The following is a 23,729-nucleotide window of genomic DNA, read 5'->3' on the forward strand; positions in this document are numbered from 1 at the left end:
TCATATATGAAGTGATATAAAAGGAGAATCAGGAGAACACTGTACACAGTACATTTAAGGATGACCAATCAAGAAAGACTTAACTACTTCTGATCAATACAATGAGCCACCACAATTCCAAAGAACTCAAAATGAAAAATGTTGTCTACCTCCAGATAGAAAAGTGATAGACTCAGAATGCAGACTCAAGTTTATTTTTTTCCCCTTTATTTTTTTCTTGCCTTTCTTGCTTTCCATCTCTCCTCCCCCTAAACATAGATGATGTGGAAATATGATTTACATGCCTTCATATGTATAATGGGTATTGTAATTTCTTGCCTTCTCAATAGATCAGGAAGGAGTAAAGTGAAGGACAGAATTTGGAAATGAAAATAAAAATATAATTAAAAAATAAAGATGAACAGGCATGAGATGATATCAACTATTTTCTAGCAAGGCCAAATTAAAATAAAAATTTCTAGCTTATCTAAACTAATACAATGCTCCCAGTAAAATTTAACCACCAAACTTTCAATATTTAAAGGCTATAAAAACTTACCTGCAAGACCACCTGTTGCTGCAGATATTCCAAAATGCCCTTGTGCAGGGATTACCATATTTTCCACTTTTGCACAAAACTCATAATCATCTTTATCTGGTGTAAAGCCATTATTGATCATCACCTAGAAAAATACACCTTGGTTATAGATTTTTTAAAAACAGATATTCAGCATTATGCTAAATAGATACAGAATTAATTTTGAGCCTAAGAAACAATCCAAACTTCAAATTTAATCTTGAATTTGGTCTTCATATTATTTCTAATATCTTAGTGCAGGGAAGAGTTAGAATAGAATTTTTAAAATACAAAGGATCTGGATTTGTAGTTTCATTTGTGCAAAGAACTCCTGGTGTAGAAACTTATTTCACCAATACAAAACCGCAAGTTATCTTTAACTTAAAGGCAGAGAATTACCTGGGAGGTTAGGTGATTTCCCTGTAGTCACACAATTAGTATGTCAGAGGCAGGTCTGGCACACTGGCATGATGTTTATATAAGGAGCATTAGAATGTATCTAATTCAAATACATCCTTTTGCAAACAAAGTCAATGTTCTTACAGTACAAGTGATGACCCAAATTACCCATCTAATGAAGAATGTTCTTTCTACAAAAACCATTTTTCATTTACTACTAAGGAATGGAGTAGTAAATACTAGTGAATTCCCTAAATAATCTAAGCTTTTATTTTCAATGCCCAAACTCTTTATTTTAAATATTTGTTGGATTAAATACTGAACATAATTGAGCTTTACTTCAAGTATAGTCAATTAATTTCTAGTCAAGAAACATTACTAGGCACCAACCATGTGCTAGATACTATGCTAAGTATTAGGCAATACAAAGAAAATAAAAACAGCCCCCTTTTCTCAAAAAGCTCACAATTCTTAATCATCTGGGGTTTATTATTATTTTATGAACTTTGTCTCTTGACTTTTGTACTTAACCACTATTCTAGTTTGCTGCTTTTAATATGCTGTAAATTGAAAAATAAAATAACCAAAGTTATTTAAGATGGAATTCTTAACAAAGCTCTGAGTATAAGTACTAAGGAGTAAGATGGCTATTGTATTAAGTTCTTTGTAATGATAATGATTTCCCAATTCAGAATTACACTCTAGATCACAATTTCTTAAACTTTTTTCCACTTATGATCCCTTTTTGTCTGAGAAATTCGTATGTGACTCTGGGTATATAGGTATATAAAATAGCAATATAAATCAAACATTTATTTAATCATGTTTATTTTAAAACTATTCTTTGGTGTACATATAATTTTTATCATTTGTTAAAAATGAAAGCAAATTAGCACACTAATGAGATGGATGTGTTTTTTTGTTTGTTTTTTTTTAAACCTAAAGAACTAAATCTTGGTGGAATATTTGATATTGCAGGACACAGAGCATTCAGAAATCTTTCACTATTGCCAAACATTTTGATCTCTACATTCAGTTATATGACCCCATACTGGGGTTCTGGTCTAGAAGAGAGGTGTCAAATATTCAGGACATAGTCTGAAACATTGAGGACTAGACTCCCCAAAGAGGCAATGGTTTGATCATTAGGTATCATGGCCACATTCTAAGTAGTCTCTCATCAACCAGAGGATAAGAAAGATGAGTTGTAGACAAATTATAGTGCTTTCCTTCAACATGATCATAGCTACTATTACCTCCAATCTGATTTCCCCCACTGTCTACTCTTCCCTCTTATGAAAGGTTCCAACATCCCTACTTCTGAACTGGGGATCAGTCTCTCATGAAAACTACACAACAAGACAACATGTGGACACCCACAACAGCAGCCTCATGGGTATCACTGTGAAAATTACATTTTTCTACCTCAGCATACTTCTCCTCTGATCCTCAGATCATAATTTGGCTTTGTCAGGAACCTTTTGCAGAGGACAGGATCGGTGCTGAGCATAGTAACTGATGGGGAAGCAGGAATTTTGGGTAGGACAGAGAACAGGATAAGTAGGCATGAATAGATTGTGATAGACTGCAGAATTAATTAAATTTACGTTTTCCCTCACATCCACCTGTTTACCTAAGCTCCCTATTATTTTTTTTCTAAAATTTTCTTTTTTAATTGTGAACTTACTACACAGCACACGCACATGCACACGCATGCACGCACGCACACACACACACACACACACACACTTCTGTATGCATTGTGACAGAGGATTCTATATAAGGCATTACCATCCTTTCAGTAACCCATCTTAGTTCAAATCCTTATAACTTCTCAGTTGGATGACTACAATAGCCTTTTACATGGTCATGGTCTCCCTGGTTCATTTCTCCTAAATTCAATTCCTCTTCCACAAATTTGCCAAAGTGATTTTTACTAAATCCTATTTGTCCATAACACATCCTGCTCAATAAATTCCATTGATTCCTTATCATCTCCAGGATCAAATACAAAATGGCTTTTTGGCATTCCAGTAACTCTTTCATAATGTGGCCCCTCCTACTTTTTCCAGTCTTCTTGTACTTTACTCTTCATACTGTATTCCATCTCTCAGCTCCAGGTATTTTCTCTGGCTTTCTCCCATGACTAAAACACTTTCCTTCCTTATCTGTATTACCTAGCTTCCCTGGCTTTCTTTAAGGCCCAAATAAAATTCCACCTTCTACAGGAACTCTTTTCTAAGCCATCTTAATTCTAGAACTGATTCTGTTAATTACTTTCTATTTATCCTAAATGTAGCCTATTTGTACTTATGCCTCTTTCTGTATACCCAGTGCTTCCACCAGTGCCTAGAAAATAGTTTGCACTTAATAACTATAGCACCCAGCCAGAATTAATCTCAATATTTTAGATATTGTCTCACCAAGATAGACTATAGAAGAAATATTCCCCCCTTATTCCTGGAAGTTTACTCTCTTAGTGCAATCCAAAACTACATTTCTGGACCACCATATTATAGTGCTGATTCATATTGAGTTTGCAGTCCATCAAAACTCTTAAAGACTTTTTTCAGACATAATGATGATAAACCATGCCTCTGCTAGTTTGAACTTGGGAAGCTGATTTTTAAAAATTCTAGTGTAAGACATGTTTATAAGTTCTCAACTGTCATCTTATTTGATTCAGTCTATCAAGATTTGTTTGGCTCCTATAAAGCAAAGTATTCATTGTTTCCAACCCCCACTTTTGTATAATCTATCAATTAAAAGCATTTAAAAGTATCTACTATATTTCATCAACTATGCTAGGTACTAGGGATACAAAAGAAAAAAAAAAAGGAAATAATTCCTGCTATCAAAGAGTTTATATTTGATTCCCCAAAACTTTTAAATGCCTTCATCCCCCCAAAAGAATTAGCTGTATCTGTTTATACATGTTTCTGTGTACTGATGCTTCCTTCTCACCCATTCCCACACTACTCTATAACATAATTTCTGTGGTAACAGGGCCTGCTATCTTTTCCCCCCATGTATCTCTAGTGCCTAGCACAATGTCTGACACATAGAAGGTATTTAACAGCCAAATGAAAAAGATTAGATTTGATCCTAGAGGAAAAGGGAAACTACTGGAATTTAATAAGCAGGGAAGAAGAACACATTCAGATGAAATGAAGAAGAGAGACTATGGAAAACAATTAGGGGACTACTCAATTCAAAAAAAGGGTGATGAGATTGGTGGCTCTCACAGATCTCTCAGAGATGCTGTATAAGCAGAATGAGCTAGATTTAGCAACTGATTTGATAAGTAGGATTAAGAGTCGAGAATGACTGCAGTTGTGGACCTGAATGAGAACTCTGACAGAAATAGGAAGACTCAAAAGTCACATTTAGAGAAAAACAAGTGTTCTATTTTGGATACATTGAAATGTCCTACAGGCAACTGGTGATAATACTTGAACTCAGGAAAGAGAATGTGTCGGGCTTCATCTGCACAAAGATGATAATTAAACCCAGGATAAGATCACCAGGAGAGACAGTGCAGAATGAGAAAAGAAGGTGGTACAATTATGATTAGGGGAAATGATATGGATTACGATTCTACAAAGGAGACTAAAAAGTGATGAGATAGGTAGGAGAACTGACAGAAAGTAGGATCATGTAAACCCAGAGCGAAGAGAGTAGTCAAAGGTGTTAAATGTTTCAAAGAGGTTCAGAATGAGGAGGACTGAAAAAGGGCTATCAGATTTGGCAATTACGAGATTATTGTAACTTTAGAGAGCAATTTCCATTGAGTGATGAAGTTGGAAACCACACTGGAAGGGACTGAGAAGAGAAGTGGAGGAGAGAAATACAAACAAGGTTTTGCTAGTAGTCTGGCTGTGAAACCAAGGGGATTTCTAAAAGGGTAGGGAGAGGGGTTTTGTTTTGTTTTTTTTAGGTTTTAAGCCATGTAACTGGGGGTCATCTCATATTGACTTTGTCCTAAAATTAGGGAGTAGGCAAAGGGGTTCTTGGCACGTGGGAAGAAAAAGGCCTAAATATAAAATTTTGAATTGATTCTTATATTTCTATGTACATAATCACCAAATAATTAAGCCTTTCGTAGGCAAGGTCCAGAATTAAAAGAGGAATTATTATTATACAAATATAGTAATATGGTTGCATGTCTGATGTTCATATTAAGCATAATTTTTGAGGCAATTATTACTGTTTTATACTAATCCTGAGGTATCAAGTAAATGGCTACCAAGTAGATCTTTTCACCATTAACAAGGACCTAGTATAAAGAAAGTCATCTCCTAACTCTATGTTCAAACATCATTCCTGCAAAAGCAACATGGCAATTATGAATAGAATGCTAGACTTGGGAGTTAGGAAGAGCTGGATTCAAATCCTGCCTCGAATAATTACAGGGTAGGTGACTATGGGGAAGTTCCTTAGTCTCATTTTCCTCAACTGTATAAGGGGAACAATAACACCTTGTAGTTTCTATCTCAAAGGGTTGTCATGAGGTTAAAATGAAAATGTATGAAAAGCCGTATCTCAGTGTTAAATAGCTAGCTAAATGTCAACTACTCACTCTTAATTGTTGTTACTTACTGTCAGTGTTTTCTGGTAATAAGTAATCTTTGCCCGGACAGGATATGGCTTATTACGAAAGTCCCTCTGGCAACTTGATAAAGCTTGATTAGCACCATCACTGTAGTATGGAGAAGAAAAAAAAAAAAAAAAAAAAACTTAAGAAATTTCATCTTTAAAAATGATCCACATACGAGTAAACTCTAAATTTATAACAAAGTTGTGACACTAGAAATTAGCCTTAAAAAGGCTAAAAAATTAAAATTTCTTAATAGTATAAATTTTCTCCTTAGAAGAACTTTGTGCAATAATAATAGCTAAGAGTTAATGCATATTGATTACAAATATGACAAGCCTTGTCTTTACACCTCAGATAGTAAGTTGGAAACCATTAAAAGCATAAAAAAACAAAACTCAAAATACCCAGATACTAAATCCACACTGTATTTTTATTTTAATAAACTTTGTAATCCAATAATAATTCTTAAATAAATTAAGCTTAAGATCAAATATAAATCTCTAAATAAGGTGATTTCCTGAACCTAGGCAAGATTACCCAGTTGCCACACATCTTCTTTAGTGAAATAGGAGATAAAGCACTATGAAATAAACACAAGGCTTAAGATGAAGTAAAAAACAGGTAAAATTATTTGAGCAACTAGAAGGAGTTAGTGTTAATATTCTAATAAGAAAGAAGAAATAAGGAACCTTTTCAGAATCTTTATGTCTTCAAAAGTTGTTAAAAATTGAAAACAGATACAAAGACAACCTTCCTCACCCCACCCCACCCCCATTCTGGGAATGCATTGATTTTGTTCTTAGGGTATGAAGAGAGGGAAAAGAGGGTAAAAAGGAAAATATACTAGTGAGAAAAAAGAGTGAATGAATAAAAAAAAGAAAAGGATCTATATATACAAAAATATTTACAGTAGCTCTTTATGTAGTGGCAAAGAATTACAAATTGAAAGTATATACATTAGTTGGGAAATGGTTGAACAAGTTGTGTTATATGATTGTGATGGAAAATCATTGTAGCATAAGAAATGCCAGCAGGCTAATTTCAGAAAAACTTGGGAAAACTTATATGAATTAATGCAAAGTGCAGTTAGCAGAACTGGAAGATCAGTGAACACAATAATTGTATTATTGTATGATGAACAATTGTGAATAACTAGTAGAACCAAGATGCCGGAGTGAAGCCAAGAAGCTGTTCGAGCTCTCCCAGTTTCCCTCAAAAACTACATGGAACCAAGCCTCTGAACAGAGTGTGATGGAATGAAACCTATCAGTTACTGGGGCAGACAGAAGGGAATAATAACCCATGGACAGAAGATGTGGTTGTGAATGGACTCTGATGTGATATCAAAGAAAAAAAGACTTACTACAACTGAGGGAAAGAATTGGAGTATGGGCGGGAATGAGCATTGTTTGAAGCTTGATCTCATCAGTTTTTGCTCTAAGAGGGAATAACTTAATCATTCAGTTGGATATAAAAATTTATCTAGCCCTATAAAAAAGTAGAAGAAAAAAAAAGAAAGAAAAGTGAGGGGCTGGATAAAAAGGAGGACAGAAAAAAAAGATAAAAGAAGGGGAGAAGGTAATAGAAAAGAAGGTAGTGGGCAGGGTGGGTTAAAAAAAAAAACAAACAACAACAACAACAACCCCCTATTAAAGTCAGGGTGGAAAGAGAGAACAAAAGCATATATAGGGGAGAAAAGAGGATGTAGAGAAATTGTGAATGACTTAGCTATTCTGATCAATCCAATGTTCCAAAACAATTCCAAAGGATTTATGATATAAAAAGCCAACACATAGGGGCAGCTAGGTGGCGCAGTGGATAGATCACCAGCCCTCAAGTCAGGAGGACCTGAATTCAAATCTGACCTCAGACACTTAACACTTCCTAGCTGTGACCCTGGGCAACTCACTTAACCCCCAATTGCCTCAGGGGGAAAAAAAGTCAATATATAGTAATTTTGGGAGTTAGAAACTAGCAATTTGGATAAAATAGGGAAAGAAGAAAGTGTAAGAAGTAGCATTTGATCTGAATTTGATCTGAAGGAAAGCAGAAATTCCAAGAGGTAGGAATGATGAGAGGAGGTATTCCAGACATAAGAATCAGCTTATTCAAAGTCACAGAGACTAGATATCACATTTGAATAACAGGCTGGACATTAGAGAATATGAAGGGAATTAATGTGGAATAAAGATAGAGGAAGTCAGACTTTGAAGGGCTTAAATAAAATGGTAACAAGAAGTATCACTATTTTATCCTAGTTTAGTTCATGAAGTTTACCAAGTAAAGGTATGACATGGTCTGATCTGAGCTCTAGAACATCATTTTGGCAGCTTTGTGGAGAAAAAAGCCTGGAAAAGGGAGATATAGGAAGTAGACAAATTAATTATGAAGCTATTATAAATAACTCTGACTCCAAGTCATCAAGGATACTTCAAGGAGGTGAAAGTAAGCTGGAAACATGGCAATACCCTCAAAAGATATCAGGCAGTTCAAAAGAAGATTAAATTTTAGGTTAAAAAAAAAAAAAAGTGAACTATTCTGGAAATGCTTAGTTTGAGGTATGTATGAAACAAAAAATAAGTGCTACAAGTCAGAAACAGCATATAAACACTTACTTCTGATGATCATACTGTATTTGTCCATTGTTGCCTATGATAACCACAGCTGGATTGTTTTTCTACAAAACAAAATAAACATAATATAGTGTTTTAAAGTTCTTAATAAGAGAATCAATAGCTTACCCTAGATGAGAGTGTTGTAAATTTTTTTTTTTTTTGGTCATGGACCTTTTTGTTAATCTGGTGAAGCCTATGAACTTCTCAGAATGTTTTTAAATGAATAAAATATATAGCAATAAAGGAAACCAATTATAGTGACAGTTATCAAAATATTTTAAAAAACCAAATTCACAAATACTGAAATTATGAGCCCTTGGTCTAGAAAATATTTGAGGTCCTTTACAATTCAAATTTTGACTGTTTTATTAGCTATCAAATTTATTAATTCCAAAGTCATTGAATTATGCAAGTTAACTAGGGATATAATCTTTGAGAATACAATAATTTTAAAAGACCTATATGTTCAGATTTTCATTGCAATATTGCATATAATACAAAACAAATTTTTAACAATGCCACAATGCAATTAATATCAAAAAGTACGATAAATGCAAAGTTGCTTGACAAGACCCATGTAAAATAATGCACAAATTAATAAAATAATTCTCAAAGAATGAAATGCATAGAATTATAATCAACTGAAAAAAATTAAATGAGAATAAATAAAAAATAAGCACAGAACCAAGAGATTTTCATCATTACTAAACTCCTGCCAATTGTCACATGAAAATTCACACACACACACACACACACACACACACACACACACACACACACACACAGGCTTAAGATAAAGGAAAGTTGCAATGATACAGAAGTATTAAGAAGTAACTTTGTTTACACACACATACACACTCTCTTCCCTATATACAAAATGCCCATGACAGGTTCAAAAATTTGTTGAGGTTTAAATTGTGAGGATTTAAATATACTTAAAAGTTACAGCCCGTTTAGTTTGATAAAAATGAAAAAAGTCCAAGTACAAGATTTAATTTGGTTGAGGAAACTAATAAAAGAAAGTAGTTTTAAATAGTCATTAAGAAAAGTCAATACTATTATTATAAGTGACATGAAGTTCAAGTCCTAACAATTCAATAAATATTTTCTAAGCACCCATAACATATGAGACACTATAATAGGTATGGAGAGCATGAAGCTGGCAATGAAGAGAGAAGACAAATGCATAAACTATGCTGTAAGGACAGTAAGACCAAAGTAAAGATCCAGGCAAAATGTGCCTTAAAGCAAGAAAATGATTTCTATCAAGAGACAGAAACAGAGAATTCTATTTCAGGAAGAACAGACTGAAGAAATTCATAGAGATAGCAGGATCAGGACAAGAAGAGATGTAAAAAGAAATACATAAAGGGCAATGAGATGAGAAAAAGCAAGGTGGATGGAGTCAGATGGTAGAAAACTGAGTGCCAAGATGAAGAATCTATATGTATTTTATTCAGAAAACATTGAGTACTCATAAAGCTTCAGTGTTCAAAAGTGAGAATAATACTGGTAGATCAGGAAGATTACTGGAGCAGCAGTGTTAACAGAAATAGAGGGAAGACAATGTGCATGAAAGTTAGAAAGTTATAATAGCATAGGTGAGAAAAAGTGAGTGTAAATTAGGGTCCTAAAACCATACAAAGATACAAAACTGGAAAAGATCTCAGAGGCCATCTAGTCCAATCTAATCCAATCCCCCTCCCCCCCTTTTTAAACAGATGACAAAACTGAGGCCCAAGGAGGTGACATGACTGCCCAAAGACCTAAGTAGGACCTGAACCCAGGTCCTCTTACTCCAAAGATATATACTTTATATTCTACCATGAAAATGAAAAGAAGGAAAAGGATAAGAGAAATATTGGAGATCGCAAATAAAACATTACATTCCAAATTCACTAAAGGAATGAGGATCCACTGGTAAAAGCAGAGATTTTGGAAGGAGGGCCAAATTTTGGGGACTTATGACAGGTTAATTTTGAGGTGCTAGTAAGTCATATTAAGTAGAAATAACTCACAAAAATTTAGAAATAGAGGACAAGACTCTGGGGAGAGGTTGGGGAGAGAGTTTTGGGATTTATGACAACTGAAAGCATTTTAAATGGACAAGATCACCATGGGATACATTATCTCCTGTTTCTGGAACTATGTCTTCCACATCTAGAATTCCCCCTCTCATTATCTCTACCTCTTAGATTCCTAGTTTCTTTCAAGACTCAGATCAAACTCTACTTTCTATATGAAGTCAATATTGGTTTACTGAGATGCTTTATGGGCCTTCCCTCTCAAGTTACTTTGCATCTATTTCATATGCACCTATATGCTTAAGAAAGGAGTATGTGGGGGGGGGAGGACAGAGGGGTGCGATTTGATTTTTGTTTTGTCTCCCTAGCACTCAGCACATGCTGTGTTTTTTTTAAACACTTACTGATTGATTGAATACATATGGAAAGGAAGAAGGTTAAGAAGACAACCTAGAGGGATATACCTGTTAAGGGGTGGGATGAGAATAAAGAGAAGGGTCAGTGAGGTAGGAGAATTATAAGCATAAAGTAATGGAAACAAAGAGTAAAAGGGTTTTGAGAGTATCAAAAAGGGACAATGAAATGTCAGTAAGAAGGAAAGAGTATAAATACATGAAGGAAAAAAATCACTAGTTTAGTGATTAAAAAGATTATTAGTTGTCTTGGAGAGAGCCTTTTTAAGTACAATAGTAGGAAGAGAATTTAGACTAGGGATAAGGAATGAATGGGGAGGATGAGGAGATGAGGACAATAAGTAATCTACTCTTTTTAGAAATTTGCCAGTTAAAAGGAAGTTGGATGATAGAACAATGAATTTAGGGTCAGGGGAAGGTTTTGTTTTTGTTTTAAAGACTAGAAAAGACCTTAGAATGCTAATAGAATAAAATGAAGGAAATGAAAACTAGGGGAAAAAAAATGAAGAAACACATGAGGCAGGTGATGACTTTGGGTGATGACAGGACTTCAAAGGAAATGGGGATAAAAAAGGAGTAAGAATACATGTATGTAAGTTAACTTTGGCAAGGCTACATGGCTTTTCATTTCACAATAAGCAAAATGAAGTCCACAGAAGCTAAGTAACTTGCCCAAGATCACCCACATACTAAGGGCAGAGCTGAGATTTAAACCCAGGTCATCTTGCCCCAGAGCCAGTGTCTCCCGCCCCCAACCCTTCACCACATAGCAATTCTCTTTTCTGGGTAGGTAGGTGATAGGGAGGGAGGTATAACAAGCCAAATACCCTACACCAGGAGGCAGTGCTAAGAAACAGATATTAATGAAGCTGAAAAACCCAGTAGCCAAACCAAAACCTGAGAACTGAGATATTTCAAACTCAAATGATTTTGGGCTGGGTGATTCTGGAGGCAAGATATCAAAGGGAGTAGGTAAATGTGAGAGTTAGTGGTTAGGAAACAGCAGAAGAGCTATAAAAGAAATGTGCTATATTTGTCTAAAAGTCTGAGATAGCTTTTAAAACATCTAAAATGTTTAAACTTTTCCCTTTTATTATTTTAAAATCTTTTTGGGATTCATATGGTGATCAATAGTAAAAATTCTTAAAAACAATAAAAAATTGAAGAAAGTCAAGGAAAATTAATCTACATGAAAAAAAGCATAGGATAAGAAAAACTAAAAAATAAGAGAACTATATTTAATAAGACAATACATAACCAAAACAGGACAGATGTCAAAAGTCAAAACAGAAAAAAATTCAAAAGCTTTTGCCTGAATGAAAAAATTAAAATGAGAAAAACTATTGAATGAGAGAAAATAGTTTGAAAATTTTTTTTTATAAAATCTAAGATCCAAGATATTTTATAGGAAATTGACACAAAAATAGGAACAAAAGTCCCAATAGGTAGTAAGTCAAAGAATATTAACAGTTAAATTTTTTAGTGCTTCAAAAATCACTTAAAAAAAACAAAAAACAAAAAAACCACAACAACCTTGCATCTTTCACCTTTCTCCTGATGTCAAAAATGTTAAAACAAAGTCAGTGTTGCCAAGGTTGTGGAAAATCAGGTATACTAATACACTTCTGGTGGCATTACAAATTGAGCCAATTGTTCTGGAAAATAATTTTGAATTGTGAAAGAAAAAGAGACTAAACTATTCCTTCCTTTTGACCCAGGGATCTCAATAAATAGAACAGACCCAAGGGAGGTAAAAGATTTAAAGGTTCAATTTACTAAGAAATTTATAGTAGTATTCTTTATGGTAATAAAAACTAAAAACAAAGTGAATACCAATGGCTGAATAGTTTCTGGTATATAAACCATGATGGAATATAACTAGTATAAGAAACAACAATCTTAAGGAATTTAAAGAAACACAAAAAGGCTGGTATAAACTAATACAGAATGAAGAATGCAGAACTATAAGATTTATACATAGAATTATTATAATAATTATTCAAACCAAGAAACAATAAAAAAGGCAACAAACCCAAATTCTTTGCTATAACCAATTTTGTTCCCTACGATGGAAAATAAAACACACTACCATTCTCTCAATAACTTGACAGGGAACTAGCATGTGCATTACTCCATATAATGTCTGTCACTTGCTGTTTCTATGTTAATCAGTTTTGCTTTACCCGAATTGTTTTGGGGTTTTTTTTGTCACAAAGGATTCCACTGGGAGGGGGAAGCCAGATGATGAAATGATCATGTTGCACAAACCAAAAGTAATCAAGTCCTCAATGTAATTTTAGAGGGGGAAAGCAGTAGGGCAAGAAAAATAAAAATTAGTATATACCTAACAGGCCAAACTGGGTAGCAATAAATTTTGGTGGGTAAAGAACTAAAAGGAAAAATAGTAAGCTAAATTCTGTGCTTGCTGACAGAAGGCATGACCCATAAAATGCTTTTAGTTGGCATCTAAAGAACTGTAGATAATATCAATCACGCTAGTTAACATTTACTAAGCACACAATGGCTATATAGTCCTGGTTTTGTGTTCCCATAGTTGTTTATTCTTAATATTGACTAAACCTTTGAGGATTCTGTGGAGAGAGTGTGGTAAGCTGGAAGATCACTGGATTTGGAGCCAGAAGAAAAGGAGAAAGGGTCTCTCACTAGATATATGACCACAGGCAAGTCAATCTAATTCATTCAAAATGAGTTTCCTTTTCTATAAAATGTGGAAAGTAATATCTGTTTTACTGCAGGTACAATGTATATGATTGTCATAAGCATTAAATAAAGCGGAAGGCTCTTATAAACCATAAAACACTTTAAAAAATGTTGTTCACACATTTTGTTTTGATATCACTCTTATATATCTTTCTTTGCCCTTTCCCTCTCAGAGAGCCATCATTATAACAAAGAATTTTTTTAAAGGGAAAAAAACCCCACAATGAAGCAAAACCAAACAATTAATATGCAGTGTTCCACACCTCCACAGGCTCCAACCTCTAAAATGAGTAGAGAGAGGTATAACTTCAAAAGATTCAGTTTTAATTTTTCAGGAGCATTATTACTTCCTCCATTTACATTGGTGTAAGCATGGTGTATAGTTTTCCTGATTCTATTTAACCTATTTTCATAAGAGTTCTTATAAATTTTTTCAATATTTGCATGTTTCAGAATCATTATTTCTTACTGCATAGTACTATTGTATTACATTCATATACTATAATTTAAACATACCTTTCCATCATTGTCAAAAGAATCGAAGAAAATTCCAACACCATTCCAATTATCAGCTGATCCAAACACAGGACCTTCTAAGCCTTGATTTTCTGTATACCAAATTGCCTGTTAATATAGTAAGCAAAATTTAGGAGGCTAGAAGTATATATTAATGTATATTTTAAAGTTAAACAAATTTCCATACTAAGCCATCAGCTCCAATTCGTCCTCTTCCTGTGACTCGAAATGTCACCTCAACCTCCCAGTTTTCAAATGAAGCTTTTGTCTTTGTCCAGACTGATCCTTTTTGGCTTTTCAAAGATGGAGCTATTCGGATCTGGTCTGAACTAGGTATTGCATCTGAAAAAAAAATATTTTAAAGAAAAGTTTTAAAAGTGACATTTCAATAATATTCAAATAATAATTCTGATCTTTTTAAGTGATTCAAGATGGACCCTAAAAGATGGGGTGAAAGTGGCAACTCAATAATAAGTAGAACAATTCAGTTTAAAAAAATACTCCATAGTTAAAAACAAACTTTTAACTTCAGGCACTTCAAAATTTAATACTTTTGAACAATAAAATCACATGTTTACAATTCAATTAAACCCAATCTACCAGATATTTATTAAGCACCTACTTTATGCAAAGCACTATTCTAAGTATTTTGTTTAAAAAGAAAATTTTTAAAATGATTCCTGCCCTCAAAAAGCTTTTATTCCTCTTAAAGTGGAGCAGAGATATACAGGCTAAGTATGTTTATGAAAATTTGAGGGAAAGAACACTAACAATTAGACTAGGATCAAGATAGACTCCACCCCCTCTCTTCAAGAGATGGAACATAATTTGAAACTTAAAGGAAGCTAAGGATTTTAAGAAGGGGACTTCAGGAAAGAGAGCATTTTAGAAAACTTATGGAAAGGTAAAGAGGCAGGAATTCAAGGAACAAATAAGCAAGTAAGCCAGTATGCAGAATGCATAAACTCGTTCAAATAAGTCAACAAATATACCTCGAAAGGGGTTAAATACTTGATATACAAAGAAAAGCAAAATTATAGGCTTCACTATCAAAAAGCTCACATTCTAATGGAGAAGATAACATGTACGTTACTATGGATATTCAGAAAATATACCAAGTAGAGGGGAAATAATTTCAGAAGGAAAACACTAGCAGTGAGAAGGGCTTGGAAAGATATTCAGCCAAAGGTGAGTCAAACTGAGATGTGAAGAAATCTAGGGAAGCCAGGAAGGAAGAGATGAGAGAAAAAAAAAAAAAAAGTAGAAGGTCAGGAAACAGATCAACACCTTCAAAGGACACCACAAAGACCAGTGTCATTGGATGATACATTATATGGAATGGAATAAAATATAAGATGATAGGAAAGACTGAAAGGGATCACCATTTAAAGCAAGGACTTTAAATGCTAAATAGGACATTTTCTATTTGATTCTAGAGGTAATTGAGAGCCATTGGAGTTTACAGAATAGGGGAGTGATAAGGTCAGACAAAAACCACTTTGGCAGCTAAATGGAGAGTAGAATGGAGGGGAGAGAAGTCTGAGGCAAGGAGCTCAACCAGAAGGCTATTGCCCCAAAGTGGTAACTGTGCATATAGAGACAAAGGAAATTCTCAAAAAGATGGTATAAATGTAGAAAACTTCACAACCGAGTGGTTATAGGAATGTGAAACAAGTGTAGAAAGAAAGATAGGCTGAGACTAAACCATGTATTAAATCCCCAACTATTATATTTCATCAAGGAGGCACCTTTAGAAAAAAAGTACTATATTTTGTAATGTGTTATCTTCAGGGCTAGAAGATCAAATGAACAACTGAACATATAAAATTAGCATGATATATGACAACTGGATATAACAACAGCAACATGGGCTCTGGGTCAGAAAAACTGGGTTCAAATCTCCATTTTAAAACTGACTTTTAGAAATCACAGGATCATCAATTGATCATATATAAATATATGTATCTGTATATATAAATATAAATTTATATAAATCAATAAATATATAATATATAAAAAGTATTTGACAAAATACAACACCCATTCCTAATAAAAAAAAACATTAAAGAGCACAGGAATAAATGGAGTTTTCCTTAAAATGATAAGTAGCATCTATTTAAAACCATCAACAAGCATTATATGTTAAACAGGTTAAACTAGAAGCATTCCCAATAAGATCAAGATGAAACAAGGTTGCCCAATAACACCACTATTATTGCACTAGAAATGTTAGCTTTAGTAATAAGAGAAGAAAAAGAAATTCAAAGACTGGAGTAGATAATGAGGAAACAAAACTATCACTCTAGACTGTGTGATGGTATATTTAGAGAATCCTAGACAATCAACTGAAAAACTATTGGAAGTTGACATGGGGATTAAATAAGAATATAAATGGCTCTAGATCTAAATTTTACATCTTATGATCAGATCTGATCCCAAGTCTGATTAGGAACTTTCAAAAACATCTACAAACGTTCTTTTTCTCACCTCTTCTAAACAAAAGAACCCATATAAAGTTACACACTTTACAATACAAGGAAGAAAACTGATCAGATAAAGGCTAAGACAAGTTACTCCTTAAAGGAGCCACAAACTGAAGTTTTAAGAAAACTGTTCTCGACATTACAAGAATTTTCCAGATGAAACTAAAACCCACAAAGGTTATTGGGGGGGAGGGGAGATTAAGTTAAGATTTAAAAGAAATTTTCTACTTTAGAAACATAAGATAGAGAATAAGGATCCTTTTTTTTCACTTTAATTTTCTATATCACCCAGCCAACACATATCCTCAATACATAATTCAATCAACAAGCCATTTGGTCAACTGCCTGTCTAACACCTGCTTGGCCCGGATGTCACATGGCTACTATGTGTCAGGCACTAGGGTTTAGTGACATAAATCAAGCCATGGCTGTCTTCAAGGAGCTTCTAGTCCAAATGGAAAAAGATGACCACATAAAAAAGCAGAAAATACAAAGACATTCCGAAGTGGAGCATGAGCAGCAGTTGGAAGGGGGAGGGTGATGGGGAAAGACATTAAGAGGTGGTACCTGCATGGGAAAGAGCTCGAGGCAGAGGCGCCTGGGAGAGCATTCTAGCACGGGGGGTGGGGCAGGGAAAGGTGGATGGCCTATGCACAGGTACAGGCTGGAGTCGCACACAGTGTCCAACCACTGACTAAATCTTTGTAAAGTGAATGCTCTTTGGTCAGGTTCTTTGTGGGTGGGCGTCCTGACCGACCCCACTGAGGATATGAAGACCCCCTTCTTGGAATAACGTTTTTAAAAGACTAAGATAAAATAAACAGAATTACATAATTGTCCTGAAATATTGATTATTTAACCTTAAGTGGGATCCGCTGAAAGGAACCCCGAGTGCCCAAGCCACCGAGTGTTGGGAGCTCGGCCACTTCCAGGGAAAGGGGGCGGGATCCCCCGAGCGATACGTGGCGGGACCTAAGGACTGAAACCTGATCCAAGAAACCAAAGGTTCGGGGAGGTGGGGATGGACTGGGGGAGACGGCGCTGGCAGGGGCCCGGGTGGTCCGGCCGGGGGAGGAAGGGAAGGGTCGGGGGCGACGGTTGGGGGAGGAGTGAGGGGCCCCTCTCTCCCAGACGCCCCCTCCGGTCCCTTTCCCCCTCCCCTCTCCCGGCTTCGGCCGAGCAGGGCCCTCGCGGGAGGGGTCCGAGCCTCCCCTCCGTCTGGTCCGCACTTACTCCCCGCGTGGGCCCAGAAGGGTACGGTCCCGTCGCTCTGCACCAGATGCGGCCCCTTGAAGCTGTACTTGTACTCGAACCGGCGATGGGGCTGTGGGGCCGGGGTGGCGGCGGCAGCCCCGCCACCCGCCGCGGGGTCCCCGCCTGCCCCTTGGGCATCGGAGAAACGGCTCAGAGATAATAGCAGCATGCAGAGTAGCGACCCGGCCCCGGCCCGGGGACCCCAGCTCCTGGACCCCGCCATCTTGGATTCTGGGACAAGGCGGCCCGCCGGCGGAGGGAACGAAACACGGAGCGAACAGCCAACAGGGCGTTTGGTGATTGGCCGAGCCTCCGGCCCTCTCCTCGGGACCAAGGGAAGCCACGCCCACCAGCACCGCCTTCTTCCCCGGCGGCAGCGTGGCTGGGGCACCTGGGGGCAGGGCAAATGTGGAGGGGCGGAGTCTCCGGGGGGCGTGGCGAGGAAGGCGTGCTGCCCGTTCTGTGTTGGCAACCTGACTCTTGAACTTGTGCCCTGCTTACCTGATAAGGAGGGGAAAAGTTCACACACACGTGCACACACACGCACACAACTTTTCTCCCTCCTCCCCCATGAAGGAAAAAAAAGCTCATAACAAATATACGTAATGCGGGAAGACGTTGACCTTGTCCAAAATGCATACCCTTTGACACAGCAGTGTCACTACTGGATCTGTAACGCAAGGAAATCTTAAAGGAGGGGAAAGGACCCCATGAGCAAAAAAAGCAGTTCTTTTTGTGGAAGTAAAGAACTGGAAAAGGAGTAGATGCCCATCAATTGGGTAATGGCTGAACAAACTGTGGTATATGAAGGTAATGGAGTATCATTGTTCTGTAAAAAAAGGATGAACAAGCTCATTTCAGAAAGGCCTGGAGAAATTGACAGGAACTGATGCTGAGGGAAACAGGCAGAACCAGGAGATCATACAGCAAAAGTGTGTCATGCTCTATAATTACCACTCAGTTTTCCTGGGTGCAGATGGCATTTTCTGCCCAAGGTCTTCTGGAAGAACCCAGCCTGAAACTGTTGAGCATGACACACTTTTTTTTTTTTTTTTTTTTTTTTTTTTTTTTTTTTTGAGGCTGGGGTTAAGTGACTTGCCCAGGGTCACACAATAGGAAGTGTTTAAGTGTCTGAGATCACATTAGAACTCGGGTCCTCCTGAATCCAGGGCTGGTGCTCTATCCACTGCGCCACCTAGCTGCCCCGAGCATGACACACTTTTGCTGTTACTGTACAATGATCTCCTGGTAAAGATAGTTTACAACATTCATTTTTGCAAAATTTTGAGTTCCAAATCGTTTCCCTCCCTTTCCTCTTTCCAAGGCAACAAGGAATCCAATATAGACGATCCATGTACAATCGTGTGGATTTTCCTTATTTTTTTAAAACCCATAGTCCTATTTATTCAATAGAATATGTTGTTAAAGAGCAGTTGTTTTCAATCCTCCTCCATATCCCTTTCCTCTCCATATATTCCCCTTTCATATATTCTCCTTCCCTCCTTCTCTTCAACAACAATAACAATAATAATAATATGTATTTTTAAAAACACAAAATAAACTAAACAGAATTTCTTTCCATAGGGATTGCTGCTACTGTTTCAGCTACTGTGTCTTTTTGGCATCGGTTCAAATCTTAGATGTTGAGAAAGGAGACAACAGCTCCAGAGATCGACTGACCCCTGTTCATAGGACTGTTTATTCTACCCCCGAGAAGAAGGTGATGAGGTTCTAGAGTTACCCTTTTGTTACAATCCCTAGCCCCAACTTTGGATGCTCTAAATGTGCTCAGAACTTTGATGGTCTCGTATAGTGTTAATATTGGAAACCTTAACCTGTTATTATTATTGATCATATAACTAGATTTATATTTTTGTTTTTGATGTAATCTTTTAAAAATAATCTTCCATAAAAACCGGAACTTACAATTGTCAACACCACAAAAAAGGCCATTCTTCCTAGAAATCCATCCATCAGTATATGTTCTGCTATTAGCAAAAACTGGAAACTGAGGGAGTGTTCATCTATTAGGAAATGACCAGATACACTGTATATGTTCCCTCTTTATTCCATTCCCAATGGGAGCAGGATTCCAGAACTACCAACCCTTCTCCCCTATCTAAATCTTACATGTCAGTTCTTGCTCTTGTACTTCATTCATGTAACATAATTTATCTTTTTTTTTTATCTTTTCCTATCAGTTTTGCATTTTAGAATCACATTATACCCAGCTCTACTACAATCTTTCCTTTGAATTACCCACTTACCAAGGACAATTTTAGATAGAAGGCTTACGTTTTCATATATAAACATAAAATTTGTCCTTACTGAGTCCCTTGAAATTAATCTTTGATATTTATGTATACATGTGTTGTATTTAATTTATACTTTAACACATTTAACATGTATTGGTCAACCTGCCATCTTGGGGGGGGGGAGGAGGGGAAAAATTAGAACAAAAGGTTTGGCAATTGTCAATGTTGTAAAATTACCCATGCATATATCTGGTAAATAAAAATTATTAAAAAATTTAAAAATACATAAATAAATCTATCAGGGAAAGTAAAAAAAATCTTTGATGTTTACCTTATATTTCTCTTGCATCTTATATATTACATTTTCTATTAAGTTCAGGATTTTTTCAACAAAAATCTGAAAGTCTAGGAATTCATTGACTATCCTTTTTTTACATTTTGGATTATTCTTAATTTTGCTGGTTATGATATTTTTGGGGTGTAATTCTAGTTCTTTTCCTTTTTGATACATAGTGTTCTAAGACCTGCAGTCTTTTAATGTAGCTGCTGCTACATTATGGCACCACCATATTTGAATTCTTTTTTTCTTCTTGCTTGTAATAATTTCTCCTTAATCTGGGGGTTTCAAAATTTAGCTATGATGTTTCTGTAGGTTTTCCTCCTAGGATCTGTTTCAGGTGATAATCAGTGAATTTTTTTTTCTATTTCTACTTCCCCCTCTTGTTCTAACAGTTCAGAACAATTTTTAAAAATTGTTTCTTGTATTAATGTATCAGGATTCTTTTTTTGCTCACAACTTTCAGATAGTCTGATTATTCTTTATGTTTTCTCATTTTGATCTGTTCTCCATATTAGTAGTTTTTCTTATAAGATGTCCTGCATACTCTTCTATTTTTCATTCTTTATATTTTTTATTATTTCTTGGTCTCATAACGTTACTGGCTTCCTCTTTTCCACTTCTAGTTTTCAAGTAATCATTTTCTTTCCTAAGATTCTAGATCTCCTTTTCTTTGTCTTTCTTTATATAATCATGTTTTTCTTGAATTGTTGTTTTCTTTCTTTCTTTCCTTTTTTTTTTTTTTTTTTTAGTTTTTTCTCAATCTTTCTTATTTGTTTTTTTTAATCTTTTAAAATATTCTTTTATGAATTCTTTTTGGATTATTCCTTGGGGTAGGAGAGGCTTTTTAAAAATTTCAGTATTCTCCTTTGAAGAGGAACCCTGGTCTTCCCTATTTTCATAGTAACGTTCTATGGTTTGGTTCTCTTTCCTTTGGCCTCCTCATTTTGTAGCAGATTGTTAGGTGAATTCGCCTCTAGTCCTGGGATAAAGGGGATGGTGCTTTTGACTTGAGGTACTCCTTCAGATCTCCCCTCTGGCCTCAATTTCAAAACCAGTAACTCTAGCCTCCTGTGGGAGCCAGCAGCTTGCACCTGCTCCACTGCTTCTGCAGTGTGTGCTGGTTCTTTCTCTCCCAGGGCATCCTTTGGGCAGCACAGCTGGATTTGGTATTCCTTATCAGCAGAGGTTCCTTCAAACTTCCCCTACTCAGACACAGTCCAGGAGGTGAAAGTTCTTGTGGTTGGGACTAAGGCTTATTCCCTTGTTAACTCAAGGGATCAGCAGCTTGTTATTTCAGTGGAATTAGCCTAGAGGTGTTGCACTTCACAGGGACCAGACCTCTATTCTAATCTCTCTCTTTAGTCTTCTTTAATTGTCCTACGAAGGCCACTGCTCTACCCCAACTCTTATTTATTTTTCATTGCTCTACTTTTTTCCTGAATTTCCTGAATTCTTACCTTAATTGTAGGGAAAGTTATGTCACCTCTCTAGAGGTTACCTCCTTTGTAAATAGGAAGTTTGGATTAGATGGTTTCTAAGTTTCTTCTGAATTTAACTACTTCGATCCTAAATGTAGCCATGTCATAGTGTTCTGAATCAGGTCTATGGGAAATTGCTTTGCAAAATATGAATCAGTCAAGCAATAAACATTTATTCTGTTTATTCTGTGTGCTTCTTAGGCAATACATTTGCTAAAATTGGAACAATACCGATTAGCTCTACGCAAAGATGACATGTAAATTAGTGAAGCATTTCATTATTATTATTGTTATAACTTTAAAGAATCTATGGAACTTGTGATATGAGACAAAAAATGAAAAATAACCCCTGACCTTAAAAGATCTTCCTTTCATTGAGGAAATAGCTCTACATATACACATATAACAAAATAGAGAAATAAAGAATTTTTTTAAAGGGGGAAAGGGCATTAGTTTGTGGAAGAGATTAAGAAAGGTTATTTAGGTGTTGCTTGAACTGAGCCTTGAAGGAAACTAAGAATTTTTAAAAAGTGAAAAAAGGGGTATGCTTTAGCAACATGTTATCTATAAATATTTATTTGGCACTTAGTACATCTAAAGCACTGTTTTAGACTCAAGGAATACAAAAAACATATAAGAAATAGACTTCAAGAATTTACAATTGATTGAGAAGCAAATGAAAACAATAAAGAGTAGTAGCGTATGCTAAATAAGAAATGAATGGTACAGATAATAAAGAAGTTAAGACCCTCCCACTAACTAACCAATCGGTTTCAGATCTTCAACCTAAATTAGCCTATTTACTGGAAGTTTTATTGAAATGTGGCCGGATGCACATGCTACAGTTGGGTGACAGGTGGTTACCAAAGGTGGATGAGCATCCCTGAAAAGAGATCAGCAAGCCCTCAGACCAAAGGTGCTAGTCCTCCTTAAGCACCCCATGTATCCCCAAGTCTTAGTAACTACCACTGTAAAAAAGAGACCTTCCTTGGAATATAAAATCTCAGCATTCAAAATATAAAGGCTAAGCAAACAAAAGTAACTTATGTGGCCAAACTAAGTATAAAATGATTGGATAAAAATGAACCTTTGATTGAATAGTAGATTTCTAAGCATTCCTGATGAAAGGGCAAGAACTGAATTGACATTTTGAATGGGAAATGCTGGAGTCAAAGAAACAGAGAAAGATAAATGTATCTTTTTAACTGAAAAGGAAAATGTGGGAATGAATTATTTACGTGCTAACAGGAATAGGAAATAAATGTTTTCTCAAAAGCATAACAGAAGGCCTATGGATAGTTTTCTTCTGTTTTCAGCGTTTTAGGAGAAAACAAAAATAGGAACACCATGCAAATTTAAAGTAGAATTTGGATGAATGGCATACAGAGATACCAGGATGGTTAGAATGATTCACTGATATTCATAACCATGCACAGCAGAGGAGAGTGTGGATAGATGTGGTTAGGGCAAGATATGGCCTATCTTGTCCTCACCCTTCCTTGAGATAACATTCTGTATGGTGACCTGAATAAGTGGTAGAATGTACTCCCTGGTGGAAATTTCAGGGTCTGTGACTGTCCATGCATATAAAAATTTTCAGACAAATTCTATAGTAGTAGTCACCTTGTCAATGGGAGAGTGATAGAGTAGGAAGCATGGGCCAGTAACAAAAGAGTAAAAATTAGTTATTTAAAAATGTTTAAATTAGCCCACTTAGTAGAATTATAACTATGTCACATTAGAAAGTTTTCTGGAGAGTTTCAGGAGCATTTTCTAAGTAAAACTGGATGCAGTTTAAAGATGCCATCATTGTATAGTAAATGTAATCCTAAAAGTGGGATTCTTTGATTATTCATGAAGATAAGAAATAATATTACAAAAGAAAAGTGAAGGAAGGGGAATTAAATCACTGTTATATAAAAGAAAAGGCATAGTGAATAGTTTTTGTACATGAAAAAATGAGTTGGATAAAATGGCCATCCCATGAACTTTCCTTTTCATTTGAACTGGATAAAGGAAGCTTGAATATAATTTTACAATATTAAAACCAAAATGGAAATAGAAGACAAATAAAAGAG

At 35.7% G+C, this 23,729-nt stretch overlaps 1 protein-coding gene across 2 annotated transcripts in view; it reads right to left on the bottom strand.

Annotated features, from left to right (window-relative positions):
• LMAN1 (lectin, mannose binding 1) overlaps nucleotides 1–17,875 on the bottom strand; it is a 33,086-nt gene extending 15,211 nt beyond the window's left edge. For both annotated transcript variants that reach the window (XM_074279465.1, XM_074279466.1), the window contains exons 1-6: nucleotides 17,558–17,875; nucleotides 14,029–14,183; nucleotides 13,842–13,949; nucleotides 8,168–8,229; nucleotides 5,555–5,654; nucleotides 539–662 (exon numbers count right to left, since the gene is read on the bottom strand). In XM_074279465.1, the coding sequence (XP_074135566.1) occupies nucleotides 539–662; nucleotides 5,555–5,654; nucleotides 8,168–8,229; nucleotides 13,842–13,949; nucleotides 14,029–14,183; nucleotides 17,558–17,801 (793 nt within the window). In that variant the 5' untranslated portion in view covers nucleotides 17,802–17,875. The remainder of the gene's footprint in view (nucleotides 1–538; nucleotides 663–5,554; nucleotides 5,655–8,167; nucleotides 8,230–13,841; nucleotides 13,950–14,028; nucleotides 14,184–17,557) is intronic.
• Nucleotides 17,876–23,729: the final 5,854 nt, after the last annotated feature.

Source organism: Sminthopsis crassicaudata, chromosome 1 (assembly GCF_048593235.1).
Source record: "Sminthopsis crassicaudata isolate SCR6 chromosome 1, ASM4859323v1, whole genome shotgun sequence".
NCBI lineage: Eukaryota > Metazoa > Chordata > Mammalia > Dasyuromorphia > Dasyuridae > Sminthopsis > Sminthopsis crassicaudata.